The following is a 14,923-nucleotide window of genomic DNA, read 5'->3' on the forward strand; positions in this document are numbered from 1 at the left end:
AAACAACACCTAAACTGATGGAAACGTCACCATTCTACCTTCACAGCAAGCTGCACGTGCCAAGCTAAGCTATGTATTTAAGTCAAGACCAACTAGCCCAAACTTCAGCTTTAACTCCAATGTGAAGACAGCAAGTGGTACAATCCGCACTTACTTCATATTGCTCAACTGATATGGTGTAAAACGGTGTGAAACGTTACTCAACTCTCTGTGATCCTTTGAACATGTTAACTAGATGTGTGAGTTACATTGTAATTGCTTCCCCTATAAAGAATTAATCACTGCACATCTCACTGTAGGGAAGATGCTGTGCAATAAAAATGATAAGCGACTACAAATTGAGTAGTGTTGATGAAGAAGAAAGCAAGAAGACAAGGCAAGGCAAGTAAGCTAGGCAGTGCTGATTTTCAAAATAAATACTCCTGCTCGCGTAAAAAGTCTATCTCCTTTTCTGTTCTTCAAGTCAGCCTACATTTTAAGATATTAGTTTCTCTTTCTGCCATCTGTTTTACATTAGGCAGGAATGAAGGTTGGCTTAGATCGAAATAGTGCGCCACATGAACATGCTGCTACTGGTGTCGAGAAAATTAAAAAAAATATTACAAATCTGCCAATGCATATCAGTAACAGCTTCCCGCAAAATAACCATTTCCATTTATCTTTTCTACAAAGGATCTCTCTTTGTGATGCCCTAGGCCTTAATAGAGGCCCTCTCTGACAAACTAAAGACTAGCACAAAACGTACTTTTGCGTCTGTATTGAGTATAGTGCAACCTCAAAGTTGTTGAACATGTGTTTAATGAAGCAACACCCTCGCGGAAACTTTTCATCATGGCCAAGATAATACTTGCCTATCTTCAAGCACTTGGCGGAGAATACGTTCCAGAACTTCCTCAGGTGTCATCGAGTCGAACACATCGTGCAACTTCTTTTCTGGATTTCTGGTGCAACAAAAGGCACAACACAAACATTTTTTTTAATACTACATAAAAGGGTGCCCTGTCACATACACTACAGTTTAGTAAGACGCAAAAAACAAGTGAAAAGTTGTGATAAGGCTAGGTGGCTGAGACCACCATCCTCCTAAGATGTTTTCGAGGTGTCATGTCTTCAGAGTATAGGCGAAAAATTTAGCAATTGCTTGTTTACTTCCCTGTGGTAGTGATGACAGGGAAGTAAACGCCATTTGGAGACTTTGGAAATGCAAATGAGATGTCTGCATTCCAAAAACCAGCACCAAATACAGAAACATAGAGTTCGGCCATATGGTTAACAGAGAATTACTTACAGTGCATGGCAATGGGACAAAGTGAAACACAAACATACGTACAGCACTGTATGCATGTTTGTGTCTTTGTTGCATTGCCATGCACTGCAAGTTCATTGTCAAACAGAGGCCGATCAATCATGTGTTGTCCTACTGTCACACTGATATGACTCCCTTTGTGTCATGGTGGTGTTGCAGTAAGTAAAAAGAAAAAAAAAGAAAGCAAGCCAGGGAAGCGAGCCAAGAAGGTACTGTCCCCACTTGTACTATGAACATGCCAGTTGATGCGGCAATGGGTAGTTCAACCAAATGCTAGCTACGTAAGCCTTCAGCAATGAAGCCATTTTTTCTTTACAGCTACAACTAGTCTGAAAGCGTAAATGGCTTTGTCTTTTATGTCTGCCGCAGGAGTAAACAGTACATGTGCACTAAATTATGTTAATGTTTTTATAGTGTTTCTTTTCCTTGTACAAAGTAACGGGCTTGTGATATTCCAGACCTGAATTCTCGAGATTTTCCACACACGTAATCACCAACCTGAGCTGTTCTGAAGCAAGCAAGATGGCATCTGAGTAGATGTCTGTGGGTTGCTTATCCACTGTGTTTGGTGGGCAGCAGGAGAGCAGGGATTGAAGCAGGCCCGGCGTGGTTTCTGACATGGCACAACGAAGCAGCATGGCTTCCAACTGTCACAGAAACAACGATGACAAGGATCTTTAACATCATGTTACCACATTACTTGATAACATCAACAATACTGGCTGCTACAACTGTGCATGCGTGGAGTCTAAAGGCTCCGCTCAATTATCTGGAACAGCTCACATGCATTGTGTTACCACCTCTGGTGGCACCTAGCTCTCTGCTGTTTACAAGCCACAAGCTCATGTGTTCACGCTGGCAGCAGACAGACCTATGCATGGCGTTCAATGCACTTCAACTTACTTTTTGCGGAATGCCCCGTGAAAGCTCAAACTCGGTTGCATAGCTCTGAACCATGGGATTGCTAGGGTCAACAGCTTCGTCCAATACTCCATCCGCTATCCTCTGCAAGTGCGACAGGTAGCTCTGGAGGGTTTTCGCTGCATCTTTCCACTCCTCCTCGGATCCACTGAGGTGAGAAATGTGTGAAAGTTAGCTCATAGTGCTAGCGTACATTCTCATCTAAAAAACAACAAAACAAAACACGAAAAAGCTCTTAGTGGCCGATGTGAACAAATTTGAATGAATCAGAACACATAGTAGTGCTCGCACATTTCTGGGGGAATAAAAAGAACTGCACATGGTGTCGGTGCATGTGATACCACCACCACAACGCGACAATATCTGTCATTGTAATCAACTTCCAGAGCATATTTGCAAATGCAGTGCTCAAAGGTTGCACCAGCTGCCATTCAGAGGAACATGAACCTTTTACTTACATTTTGGGTAATTTGTCAACATGATATTGCTTCGCAAGTTTCAGGCACTGCCTCACCACATCCAGACGTATTCGCCGGCTGACCTGCGTGCAGAAATGCAACTGTAAGCACTGGTTTGGACAAAGTACAGCGAGAGAAAAATTAAGAGCACACAAAAAAAAGCAAAAGGTTAAGTTTTCTAGATCTGCGTATTACTGTTGGGGGAAGGTCAATTTCACACAGCAAAAATTGGCCATCTAAGTTTCCTTAATTTGTGTTTCAGATAGTCATCGTTTCGAGGCCAGACAAGCTCAAGTGGGTGAGGATATAGAGAGGGTATAGAGAGCTCTCACACATACACATAAAAGGGGTCACATCGCTAACTTAGTACTAGAATAACTAAAATAGTGCATGTATGTCAGTTTGTCATTTAACTTGTCCAGATGATTCCCGACAGGTAGTAAACGATAGAGGAGGCTCCTTTGATGCTTTCAGGACTAAACAACCAGCCTTGCACAGACCACGAATGTATCCTGCATCCTGTACTGCAGAGGATTGCCAATACTTAAAGGAAAAAAAAACCTAATTAGTACTCAAGCACTCATATCAGGTTAATTCAATATAAAAGTTTACATACATTGTTTCATCAATAAATATTCTTTTAAGCATTATATCCGCTTCTCTTTCCTTATAAAGTAGAAAAATTGCTGAAGTTGTAGAAGAGTGAATTGTAATAAGTTGTTTGTACATACTAACAACGAACAGCCTTGTAAGCCTTACTGCGGACTATCCAATGAACCAGCACAAGCCCTTTAAGGCCACTTACATACTCAGTGTGCATCTGCTAAGAGTTTCCGCGCTATTTAGGTCAATGACACTAAAGGATGACACAACCTTTCAGTGCCATAGCCGCTGAAAGAGATCCCTCAAAAACTATGAAAGCCCACTTTTGTTTATGCTGTGATAGATTGCATGTTTGACACATGCCGAATGAAAGCATGGACTTACACATTCGAGTGACACCTTGTCAAATGCGACTGATTCTGCAAACGTCACAAGATCTGATGGAGAGAGGTTCTCAAGGTAGCCACGGCATTTGTCAAAGTGCTTAGTCCACTCAGTCTGAAAAGTGAACAAGAAAGAATCATCAGAAAAGGTTTCGACCCCCCTCAAAAAAAGAAGTCATACCTGCGCAAGTTTGTGAAACAGTGCAAGCATTCTTTGTCAAACTTCAAGTACTTAATCGTGAAAAACACAAACAGCTGCATGATTCACTATGATGCTCTTAATTGTGCTTGACTGATTAATGACTTAATTGAGTTAGTGATCAATTCATCAACATATCAATTGACTGATAGCCTCTTTCCATTCTGAAGAAAAATCTGTGAAATAAGGGATAGATCTATACCATCACCTAGGACAAGAGGGTATCAAACTTAAGCTACACATCCTTAAAGTTAATGAGTGCATTATTCAGATTAGTACTAAATTACCGTTGTTAGCACTGTTTCTCCTCCCTTCGACAGGAAGAGCTTGGTAGCCCATGCACAATAAATGGACGAAGACGTCAGATGGCTGCCATCCTGAAAAAACAGAAATGAAAGGTATTGCTGTTGTAACAAATCTTTTGCCAGCACTTGACTAGTCTTAAAGCCAGACCTCCATGCAGCTATTCTGCGTTAGAATAGCAAGTGAGCGCCTTTTTTGCAGTTTATATAAATACATGCAGAATCACAGCCACAAGCTGTCTCAGCAATTATGCTAGCATCACTACCCTATTATGTAATTTTGCTACACATGGCAAGAAGCAGAATAGGAGAGAATGTTGAACTTCAATAGCTGTTATTCTAGGCTCAAAACGATACACATACTGAAACTGGCTGTTTAAGGTTGGTGCGCCAGTAGTAAACAGCTGTCACCATGTTCACACAGGGGTTTACTAATATGTAAGAGCACACAAGGTGTGATAAGCTACCACAAATATCACTGGCTGTGACCTTTCTGTGGATTGAGAAAAACCGCTTTTGCTTTTTGCTTGTTGTTAAAACCTTAGAGACTCAAATAATCTGCTTTGCTATGATGTGGGTGATGCATTATTCACACTGCACACTGCTGCTCATAAAGAAAATGCAATACTGTTGTGGGTCCTTTGTTTTGTCAAGAGCCCCGCCACGGTGGTCTAGTGGTTATGGGTTATGGCGCTCGACTGCTGACCCGAAGGTCACGGGATCGAATCCTGGCCGCGGTGGCTGCATTTCCGATGGAGGCGAAAATGTTTGAGGCCCGTGTACTTAGATTTAGGTGCACGTTAAAGAGCCCCAGGTGGTCGAAATTTCCGGAGCCCTCCACTACGGCGTCTCTCATAATCATATCATGGTTTTGGGACGTTAAACCCCAGATATTATTATTATTATTGTTTTGTCACGAATTTCTCTCTCTCTAAACAGAACGAGCTCAGTATTTCGGCACGTAGGAAAAAAGGAAATGCTTGTAAACACTGGCTATTCACTTTCCCAATACTACAAGTATTAAAACTTGTACAGAGATTTCAGCTACTGAGTTTGTTCAACATTGTAGTAATATAGCAAGATACTCACATGGCAGGGAATGCTGGGAGCCAATTCTGAAATGGCCTCAACTGTGTCTTTGTTCACAAATGGACTCAACACGGCAAGAGGTGAATGTCCTGGTTCGAGTAAGGTTTTGTAGTCGATTTCTGAAAAGCCACACGAGACAAATGGTGTTGGCTTAAAGAGGAAGTTAGAGCGGTCAGTCCTCTTTCATAACCGAACTGCGAAAATTTTCCGATCTGGTGCTGGGAAAATATGAATCTGCGCCTGTGTCAGTGCTTGCAGTTGCACACGATCAATATGCATGATATGGTACATTCTGGTATGGTTACCTGCAGAACCTGCCCGATTTTATGCAGTTGTGCGAAGGGAGCTAATGAGCATCACTGTGTCTACAAGTACGGTAAATTTTTCTCAAGGTTCCAATGCATGAGCTCTACCATCCTGCGTGCAACTGTCAAAATACTGCTTCAATCCTTAAGATCAGTTTACTTTTATTTCGAAAATACCCCTAAAGGCCCTCATTGAGGGTGTTATATAAGGGAAGGGGTGAATATAATTATGATGCATAACTAGTACAATAAGTGATTAGCAATAGGTAAGCAAGTAAAGTAGTAAAGGTAATTTAAAATTAGAAAAATATTTAATAAAAGAGCAAAACAAAATATAAACAAAGAATGTGTTACAATGAGCACGGAAACTCTGGCAATAATTTCAGTGGCTGTGCAGGCCTGTAATCTAGTGCATGCTTTGATCCTCTGTGCTCTGTGAATGCAAATCAGTTCTTGTTACATCTGTCAAACATACACTGAGGACCCAAAAACAATGTAAAAAACTTTGAACAACTACTTATCTTAAATAAAGAAAGAAAGGGTGAACTCATATTAGCCGACGTACTAGGGCATGCTGACCGAAGCCTCTCCAGGAGCTTGAGGTGGTCGGACGGCTTCAGACCCAAGTCGTCGGTATACATTTGGCCACACTTCTCAAGCAGCTTGTAGAAAAACCTCATGACTCCGTGGTCGGATCCATCGAGGGATGGGTAGATTCTGCTGAGCAGCTTTTCCCTGAGAGACTCGGGGTTGGAAACTAGGACCTCCAGCATGCCGCCAGTGAGAAGGCGCTGTTCGATATCAGCCATATCACTGCACAGAAAAAGTTCCGTCACACTGTTGTGGAAAGCACTGATAAAAAACTTGACCCAACAGGATGGTAAAACTGTACATATCTCAGTAAAAGATGGGAGCAACTCATATGTACAATGAACTGAGAACAATGCTGTTTCTTTGCTTTTACCTTTACTGACAGCTACATTAACCCTTTGCGGTCCAAAACCTTTACCCACTTTCCGGCTCTAGCGGTCCGAAACTATTTCGCCAGTTTCTGGCGCCGCGAATAAAAACACAAGCTGTGGAAGAGAAACGCACAGGATATTTATTTTTGCTCCTGCATTCTGCAGGCAACTCTTTTAGTGATATTTGGGCAACGTATGATACCGCTCAAAGCATTCCCCTGTGTGCAGGCCAGGGTTATTACTGCAGGTTTCCACCGCCGCCGTCGTCGTCTTCGTCACTCACTTCTGTCGAATCACTGTCATCACTGTCTGGTGGAGGCACGTAATTCTCTTCCTCACTAAAGTCATCCTCGCTTTCGCTAAAAGCACCGCCGTAAAACGCACGCGGTGAAAACGTGGCCATGCTTCTCAGCGAACCGCGCGCGCGAGTGGGTACGCTCTAGGCCCCGTGCTGATCATAGTGCTGCACCCTAGTGTCAAAAAAGTAAAACCTCAACAAACAAAGCTCACTTATTCCTCAAGAGATGGCCCTTCATGTATACAAAAAATGCGCGCGACTCGCGGTGAGAAAACAGCAAAATTTAAACCACGAACACCCTTGTCGGGCGGGGCCCGACAGCGGACCGCTACGGCCGTGTTGCGTTGTCGGGCGCTGCCCGACAACGGACCGCAAAGGGTTAAGTCTGAATTGTGTTAAAGTATAATGCCTGATGCTTGAAGCAAAGTGCCAGCATTACATGATAGTATGCCAGCATTTACTTCACAGCATTGCCGACTTCAATTTAATTGAGCTTTTCAGGTGTTTGCAATCATTTCTTAAGCACTGAAAGTGTTGCTGCTAACTATACGACAGGGGTGTGAGAATATTTGAGTTTACAATTTTAATTCAACAATACCTAATCAAATAATTTATTTGACGTCTGCATTCTTAGCATTCGTACTTAAAAATAATTAAAAATGAACGAATAGTGCATGTAACGTGCATAAAAGGCGGTTTCACTGCAGCGTGTGGTCGCTATGCTGTGAAACCATTTATTCAGGAGAAATCTCCTGAATATATTGCCACACGCGCTTCTTTTGCTGCTTTTATGTAACCGGTCCATTACACGTATAACCACTAGCTTGCGCAAACTGCGCCCGAATGTCTGGGAACCTTCCAGATTATTTTAGAATCTTCTGATAGGCTTGAGCGTGCAAACACGAACAGTTGACTTTATTCTGGAACTCAAGCGGCCACCAGCAATAAATGCCGACGCGCTTTACCACAGATCAGATTATTGACGGCCGACGCTCTGTTCGCCACTATCAGCGTGCAGTGTGTATTTCTTGTACTTTGACTTTTCATTTCCCGGGCACAAATTCGCCCAAATAAAGAGTTACGTCTTTAATAGTCCGACTACTGTCTTCTTCGCCGTCACGACCATGTGACAATATGATAAACAGGAAACGCGCTTGTCCTGTCTACATCTCTTTCTTTTGCCTCCGTTTTTTACACGCTACTCATTTCAAGACAGTAAGAACCATCTGACTATGCAACACTGGTAAAAAGGAAAAAAAGAAATTGGGACAGGAGAGACGCATGCCAATACGGCTCTACATGGATTGGAGGATGCAGTTATACAAGACGAGCTGGGTTTGCACCAGTAAATTTTGAGAGGTGGACATTTGAGGTTCTGGGGAAGCACACCGTCTCATGCTCCATGGGTGTAATGAAAATAAAGCACGTCTGAAATTTTGGACGATGAAACTCTTTGGCATATAATTTTTTTTACTTTCTGTACATCATGCTCTCATTGCAAGTCGGACATGGTGTTATTTGAAGCCACAACTGCTGCCATGTTAATTATCTTTTGGCCTTGAGCCAGTGTGCTTCTGTGCCAATCATTTTGCTGCCGTAGCGGGTCCCAAAAGTTGGTCTCATCACAATGCAGATGTGCTAAGCGCTGAAGCATACCAAGACTTGGCAAGGGTCACTGTCACGGGACACAACTATGCCACGAGCGTCTGCCGTGTGCAGTCAGTAGAACTTTGTTAACATGCACCCGTATTTAATATACTAAACGTTAAAACGTAGTTGCGATGAATCCCTGACGTAGTCTACATAAAGCCTAATGCTTTCACTGCCTGCAGTGCAGTGGCTTGTCGTGCAAACTCCGAGTGGTGAGCGGTGGCAGGCGCACTATCAGAGAGGTGGTCAGTTGGCTGGAGTGGTGGGTGGCAAAACCACTGCCGCCCACTATGGGGAGAACCTTGAAGACAAGTTACCTTGTGTTAAAAGATCTCATGATGATAAGCACACTAATGCACAATTCATAGAGACATAATGCTTAGTGAAGACTGAGGAAGAAGATTCGCTGCTGAGATGGCACTCAAGCAAGATTCACTAAATGAACAAGGCATGTACAGAAGCACAAAGATTAAATAAAACCTCACCATCCTTCAGAGAAGAGGAATTCCAAATGGCACATATAAACATCCCAGACGGGAATGTCATAGCTCCTTGCCAGGGAGACGGCCGCATGTAAAGCTTCCTGGTCCAGTGTGCTGTGTATAACAGACATCACTAATAAAGTACAGCAGGAAACTACAGCCCTCAAGTCTATAATGCAGGCATTTTGGGAAGCTTAAAAGACCTACATTTCCAACAGGAGTAATGAGAAAAATGAGAGAAATATAATGCATGCCCAAATATGACATTTAATTGCATGTAAATAAGGCCTGAAAACAAATCTACATTTACAAATATGCAAGAAACAATTAATGAAACAAACCATGAAAGAAAGAAAGGTGTCAACATTACACAAGCAAATGTGCTTACATAGGACAAAGTAGGTGAAACCTCTTTTTGTACAAGCTGTGGGGACTACAGCAACAATCGTGTGTGTCATTACAAGTGCTCCCAGCTCGTCCGAGGTTGACTAACATGATATGGCATCTTTGTGCACACTTTAGAGCTGCTAGAAGCAATGCTTGAGTCATTCGCCCACCACATGTAGCAGTTACTGGTAGGGGTGTGCGAATATTCGAAATTTCGAATATTTTTCGAATAGTGTTTGCTATTCGATTCGATTCGCCCTGGAATTTTACTATTCGAACTTTCCAAAAACAAATACAGTCAACGTCCAACTGAAAGTGCCCCCTTCAGATTTTTAATATGCTTCACCTCATTACACTCTCGTATGACGGCAAAGCTGCCTTTTAAGCTCCGTTACGGTCGAACATAGCCAAGACACAGTCAACGTCCGATTAGAAGTGGTCCCTAGCTTTTAAATATGCTTCACGCTCTCGTATTGCAGCAAAGCTGCCATTCAAGCTCCGTTACGGTCTAACATAGCCAAGACACAACGTCCGATTAGAAGTGGTCCCTAGATTTTCAATATGCTTAACCTCATCACACCCCCGCATTGCGGCAAAGCTGCCTTTCAAGCTCTGCTACCGTTGCAAGTGTATTAACTCAAGAAAACGCTGGTTCCAACGTGGAGATGAAAGATGTGGCAGAGGTGGAGGCTCAATTAATGCAGTTTTGGGCCTGAAATTTGGCCAGGAATTCTGAAAAATCGGACGCCGAAGCTTTTTAGCATTCAAAATTTCAGATGTTCTTATATATCGACGTCTACGAGGCAGATTTGGAACTCCGGACTTGAAGGGAGCACACCGTTGTCCGCCACATCAGTTGGGCTTCCACAGAAGTTGAAAGAGGAGGAGAGGCTGAGGAAATGGCATCTTTGCCTACCACATGTAAAGTGTTGTCGGCAACACTTTGGTTGCAGCAAATCATGAACATAAATACAATTCGGCCTCTACATTGCACTTCAACCTAGCGAAAAGAAACACTTTCATTTTGCTATCTCATAAGAATTTGCTTAGGAATCCTCTCCAACTTTTTTTCTGCAAATTCACTTCGAAGTATTCGAAAAATATTCTAGAAATATTCGAGAAATATTAGAAAAATATTCGATTCGATTCGCACTCCACACTTCAATATTCAAATTCGCTTCGCACCCAAAATTTTCCTATTCGTACAGCTCTGGTTACTGCACATAAAACATGCGTAAAAAATCAAATCGACCAAACCCAGCTCTCAATAGCAAATGTAGAGTTTGTTTGCAGTGCTTGAGGTGACTATGCCGAACTGTTACCACAAGTACAAAGCAAAGGTTTAACACTTGCGTGTTCTTATTGATATCCTGTCAGAGCTGCACTGCACGCAACTTCACTCTACTATAAGATTGCCCAGAATGAGAACACAGTGGATGATAGGAAAATGTCACTTACAGAGCCATCCCGAGAATCGTTTCTGCCTTGTAGCGATTGTCCTCGGTGAAACGCTCCACATCAATGCTTCCACCCTGCTTTTTCAGCAGCTCGGCCTGAGCCAAGTCAGCCTGCATCTTGCAGAACTTTGAGGCGAGCTTTGCACAAACAAGCGCATCGTCGGTAAGTGCATCTTGGTTCTTGCTCGATACCTACAGGAAAAGAGTGAATGAATGTTGCAATCATTGTGCAGAGTTGATGAATGTTAGTTCTCAGCACTGTTGTTACAGTGCAACTATAATCCACCTTTACTAATACTAACATCTGCCATCATAGTGCAATACACATATGTATATGATTATCACTGCCATGGGCAAAAAAATTTGTGGCAACATCTTATATGCAAACCTAACTTCCCAATTTCCTGTGGTTTGATAATTAAGTCAATGACTCTGAAGCCAATTCAAGAATGTAACAGTGCATGCTTCTGTTTACAAAGGTAGAAAGGTACACTGCTGATACACACAGATGTGCTTTAGGTGTTCTTTCACAAAGATTTTGTTTTAGACAAATGTTTGAGTTGGCATGCTGACAAGATTTTTAGAGGTGAATAAACCACTTAAAGCCTTAGATCAAGTAATGAGCATTTTAAACAATCAACAATTTACGTAATTAGTGAAGGGCATCATAATATTCTATGCAAAATATCTAGCTTATGAGGCTTTGCTGTTACCTGCTCTTCATTTATGCCACAATAAAATACAGAATAAGCCAACGAATCAACAACTTAATAAATATAAAACATGTATGTCAACATGACTTCATTGCGCTAAAATGTCCCACAGAGGTTTGCAACACACCGGCCACAATCACCTTATATCCCATTCAGGCAGTGCACAGGCCACTCATACTTTCGGGGGTGATAGGTGCAGCATTGTGCACAGCACGTGATGCACATGTCACACGCCGCTTTGTATACACATGACACTATCCCCACAAACCATAAGAACGATTGGGTTTCGGTGTATCACTTCTGAGATTGCCTAAAAACTGGGTTCCATATTCTCCTTTAATCTTATTCGGGGACAATAATTAATGCATGCATCGCTTGGCATATGGGGCAACACTCCGTGGGAATAATGAGCATCCTGCTCGCAAGTTGTCTTAGGCGAATGCATAAGTGAGTCTCAGGTAATGTGTGAAGCCACACGGCTCACCTCTTGCACCACCTGCTGGGCGTCGAGCGAAATCAGCCGATCTGTGCCAGCCGGATCGAGGGTGACGAGGACCAAGAGAGAGAAGAAGTAGGAAGCGACGCTCAACACTAGCGGTGTGCTTGGCAAGTTGAGGAAGAACTCTTCCACCTGGTCCAGCTGAAAAATACAGAATGTCGCGTAATAAGCACATATAATACCACAACAGGCAGGGACAGTACCATGGTGTTACAAAGAGCAGGATTTCTATCAAATCGCGCATTGCCCAATTTGGCACCTTTGGACCTGGTTGACCAGGCCTTAAAGGGACACTAAAGGCAAATAACAATTTATGTCAGAGTGAAAGCCCAATGTATGACAGCTTCTAAAACGGCAATATTATCAACAGCAGTGCCCTACTTACCGAGAAATTAAGCTAAATGTATCACATGATGAGCGCCACGAGTGGCACATTTTCGAAGTGATCCCGATGACGTAGGGAAGTCGGCCTACAATAAATCACTAGTAATCAAACTAGCAGCAGTAAAAAAAGAACATTCCGAGCATCAAAAGACGTAATAAAATGCTGTTTGTTCGTTTCCGCTTGATTCATGGAAAACAAAACCTCCGTGGCGTTGCCATGGGGAACGGCGCGCGTGGTTCAAAGGTTCCGTTTTCACCGAACTGTGCCTCGCCAGTCTCAGTGGTAGTTTCGGGATCGCGTACTGCCGTGCATGTTTTGCGCGCTCGTGAAAGTCGCTCTGACAGAAAGTTCGACAAAATGCCGCATGCGTGTCATATTGCCGGATGCCCGAATGGTGCACAACGCCAGGGCTACAGCAAGGAAACCGGTGTGTCTTTTCACTGGGTGCCGCGGAATGAACCCTTATGCTCCAAGTGGCTTAGTGTCATGCCATTGCGCCAGTGTGCTAAACAGTCAAAACCTCTGCGTGTGTGCTCATTGCACTTTCGTACTGAGGATTACGAGACCAACCGCAACTTGGTGACGGCTTTGAATGTGCCCATCCGAGCAAGTCTTTGCCGCAGCGCCGTTGTTGCTACTGTGGGTCCCGCTACTTCCGCTCGGCTGCTACTAGTGTCGGCGGCCGCGCAGTAAAAGCGGGCAACGTTGGGCACGGCAGCAGTGACGTATGAGAGTCGTATTTTCAGGCGGGAGATTTGAAGCGCGCTAACGCGATGCGGACCACTAAAAACGTGATTTTATTTCAAAATAAGCACTTCCTTGGCACAAAAGCAGCGCTACGAGGTTTCTGGACCGCTATTTCAACAATCAACGTCGACTTAATATTTGCCTTTAGTGTCCCTTTAAAGGGACACTAAAGGAAAACAATACATCAGTTTAGACTGATAAATTATACTCTGAAAACTAATTTCACAACCATAGGTTCTTATTCGTATATGAGAAAACCAATGTCAAAAGTTCTACCTTCAAATTTCCCGCTGAAATCTTTGATGGTGACGTCACAGATTTCTGTTTTTTCGTATTTTGGCCATGTTGCCTCAATGAAATTACCTGTAACTTGGTATGTTAAGTGTCTGGCTCCCTGAGAAGATGTGTACTTAATTTTTACTGATTAGGAACCATGTAGGCCCTAGTAGATACCGTGTACTTCATTTTTATCGATTAGGAACTACGCAGACCCTAGTAGACTCCGTCAAAATCTATGACATCACGGTGACTAGTGTGTTAACTTCAAGATGGCATCGCCACCCAACTTTTCTTTTATTGCGATAGCAATTATATGGACAGTCTTGGCTGGAAAATGTCCGCCCCCGTCGCTGTCATGCACCGTATATGTATAAGTGTGTATATATATATAAAAGCCCCAAAGAAAAATAATTCAGAAAAATGCTTCCGAAGCGCGGAATCGAACCAGGGACCTCTTGCTCCGCAGCGAATGGCGCTAGCCACTACGCCACGGAACGCAGGTCCTCCGCATAGCTAATGGCGAGCGTTATATACACACCCTTTGCCGCTGGACGGACTCAGAGATGGCCGACGCTCATAAGCGTTTCTTCATTACCAGCGAGATTGCGCTAGGAGCGCGACGAGCGCATTTAAAAGTCGTTGGCGAGCTCGCTCGCTTCTTCTTATATTTGCGCAAGGAGAACCTTGGCCTTCCGCTGTCTGCTCGCGCGGTTTTCTCGTGGTGAGGGCAAGAGGGATGTTTCAAGCTTTAACCGTGATGCCCGCGCTCATGTTACGGAGCGCCGCTAAACGACGCTGCTAAACGAACAAACAGAAGATGAGCGCGAACTATCAAGTGTCACAGCTCGACACTTGAAGCACGCTAGTTTCCTTCGCTGCTTCGGCCGCCTTTGTAACAGGAGCGCTGTTCAAACTGAGAGTATCCATTGGCGAGCCTCACTTCGTATAGCATTAGTTTCTTGCTATCGCATTCATTGCTTCGCCCTTGCGGCGAAACTGTGATTTTTTTGCGCACTTTCTCGCTTACCAAGTGTCTTCTTGCAGCAAGCGTGAAAGAGTAATTTACTAATACGAGAAAAATCGTTTTTCTCTTTTAAAGTATGCAAAGCTTGCCAAGTACTTGCCATTACCATGTCTTTTATAAAAAAATTTTTAGTGTACATTCTACAAATTACAACATACGCAGGGACACGAAAGGCACAAGTGGTGCACTGTACTGACGTTGCTTTCTGTTTAAATGCTGTTTTAGACTACTGAAACAGCTTACTGACAGATGAATTCCTACGTGATTGGGCCACATTTTGATAAGGGTGGTATAAAAAACTTTTGTCTACTGTTCTCCGTGTGTATGCTAAAAGAACCCAGATGGACATAATTAATCCAGCTTCCCCCACCATGGCATGTGTCATAATTTGGGTGTTCCTTTGGGACATTAAAAACAATAATTCTTAGAGAGTGAATGCTGAAAAGTAGCAAAAGTTGTGCACTGATGACATTT

General features: G+C 43.2%; 1 protein-coding gene across 1 annotated transcript in view; it reads right to left on the reverse strand.

The window, feature by feature from the left end:
- Positions 1–829: 829 nt before the first annotated feature.
- LOC119387482 (NBAS subunit of NRZ tethering complex) overlaps positions 830–14,923 on the reverse strand; it is a 35,611-nt gene continuing 21,517 nt past the window's right edge. Inside the window, exons 22-32 of the mRNA XM_049414188.1 lie at positions 12,000–12,155; positions 10,804–10,994; positions 8,962–9,072; positions 6,132–6,379; positions 5,262–5,380; positions 4,158–4,247; positions 3,673–3,786; positions 2,686–2,768; positions 2,210–2,375; positions 1,805–1,953; positions 830–941 (exon numbers count right to left, since the gene is read on the reverse strand). Of these exons, the coding sequence (XP_049270145.1) occupies positions 830–941; positions 1,805–1,953; positions 2,210–2,375; positions 2,686–2,768; positions 3,673–3,786; positions 4,158–4,247; positions 5,262–5,380; positions 6,132–6,379; positions 8,962–9,072; positions 10,804–10,994; positions 12,000–12,155 (1,539 nt within the window). The remainder of the gene's footprint in view (positions 942–1,804; positions 1,954–2,209; positions 2,376–2,685; positions 2,769–3,672; positions 3,787–4,157; positions 4,248–5,261; positions 5,381–6,131; positions 6,380–8,961; positions 9,073–10,803; positions 10,995–11,999; positions 12,156–14,923) is intronic.

This window comes from Rhipicephalus sanguineus, chromosome 3, assembly GCF_013339695.2.
Source record: "Rhipicephalus sanguineus isolate Rsan-2018 chromosome 3, BIME_Rsan_1.4, whole genome shotgun sequence".
NCBI lineage: Eukaryota > Metazoa > Arthropoda > Arachnida > Ixodida > Ixodidae > Rhipicephalus > Rhipicephalus sanguineus.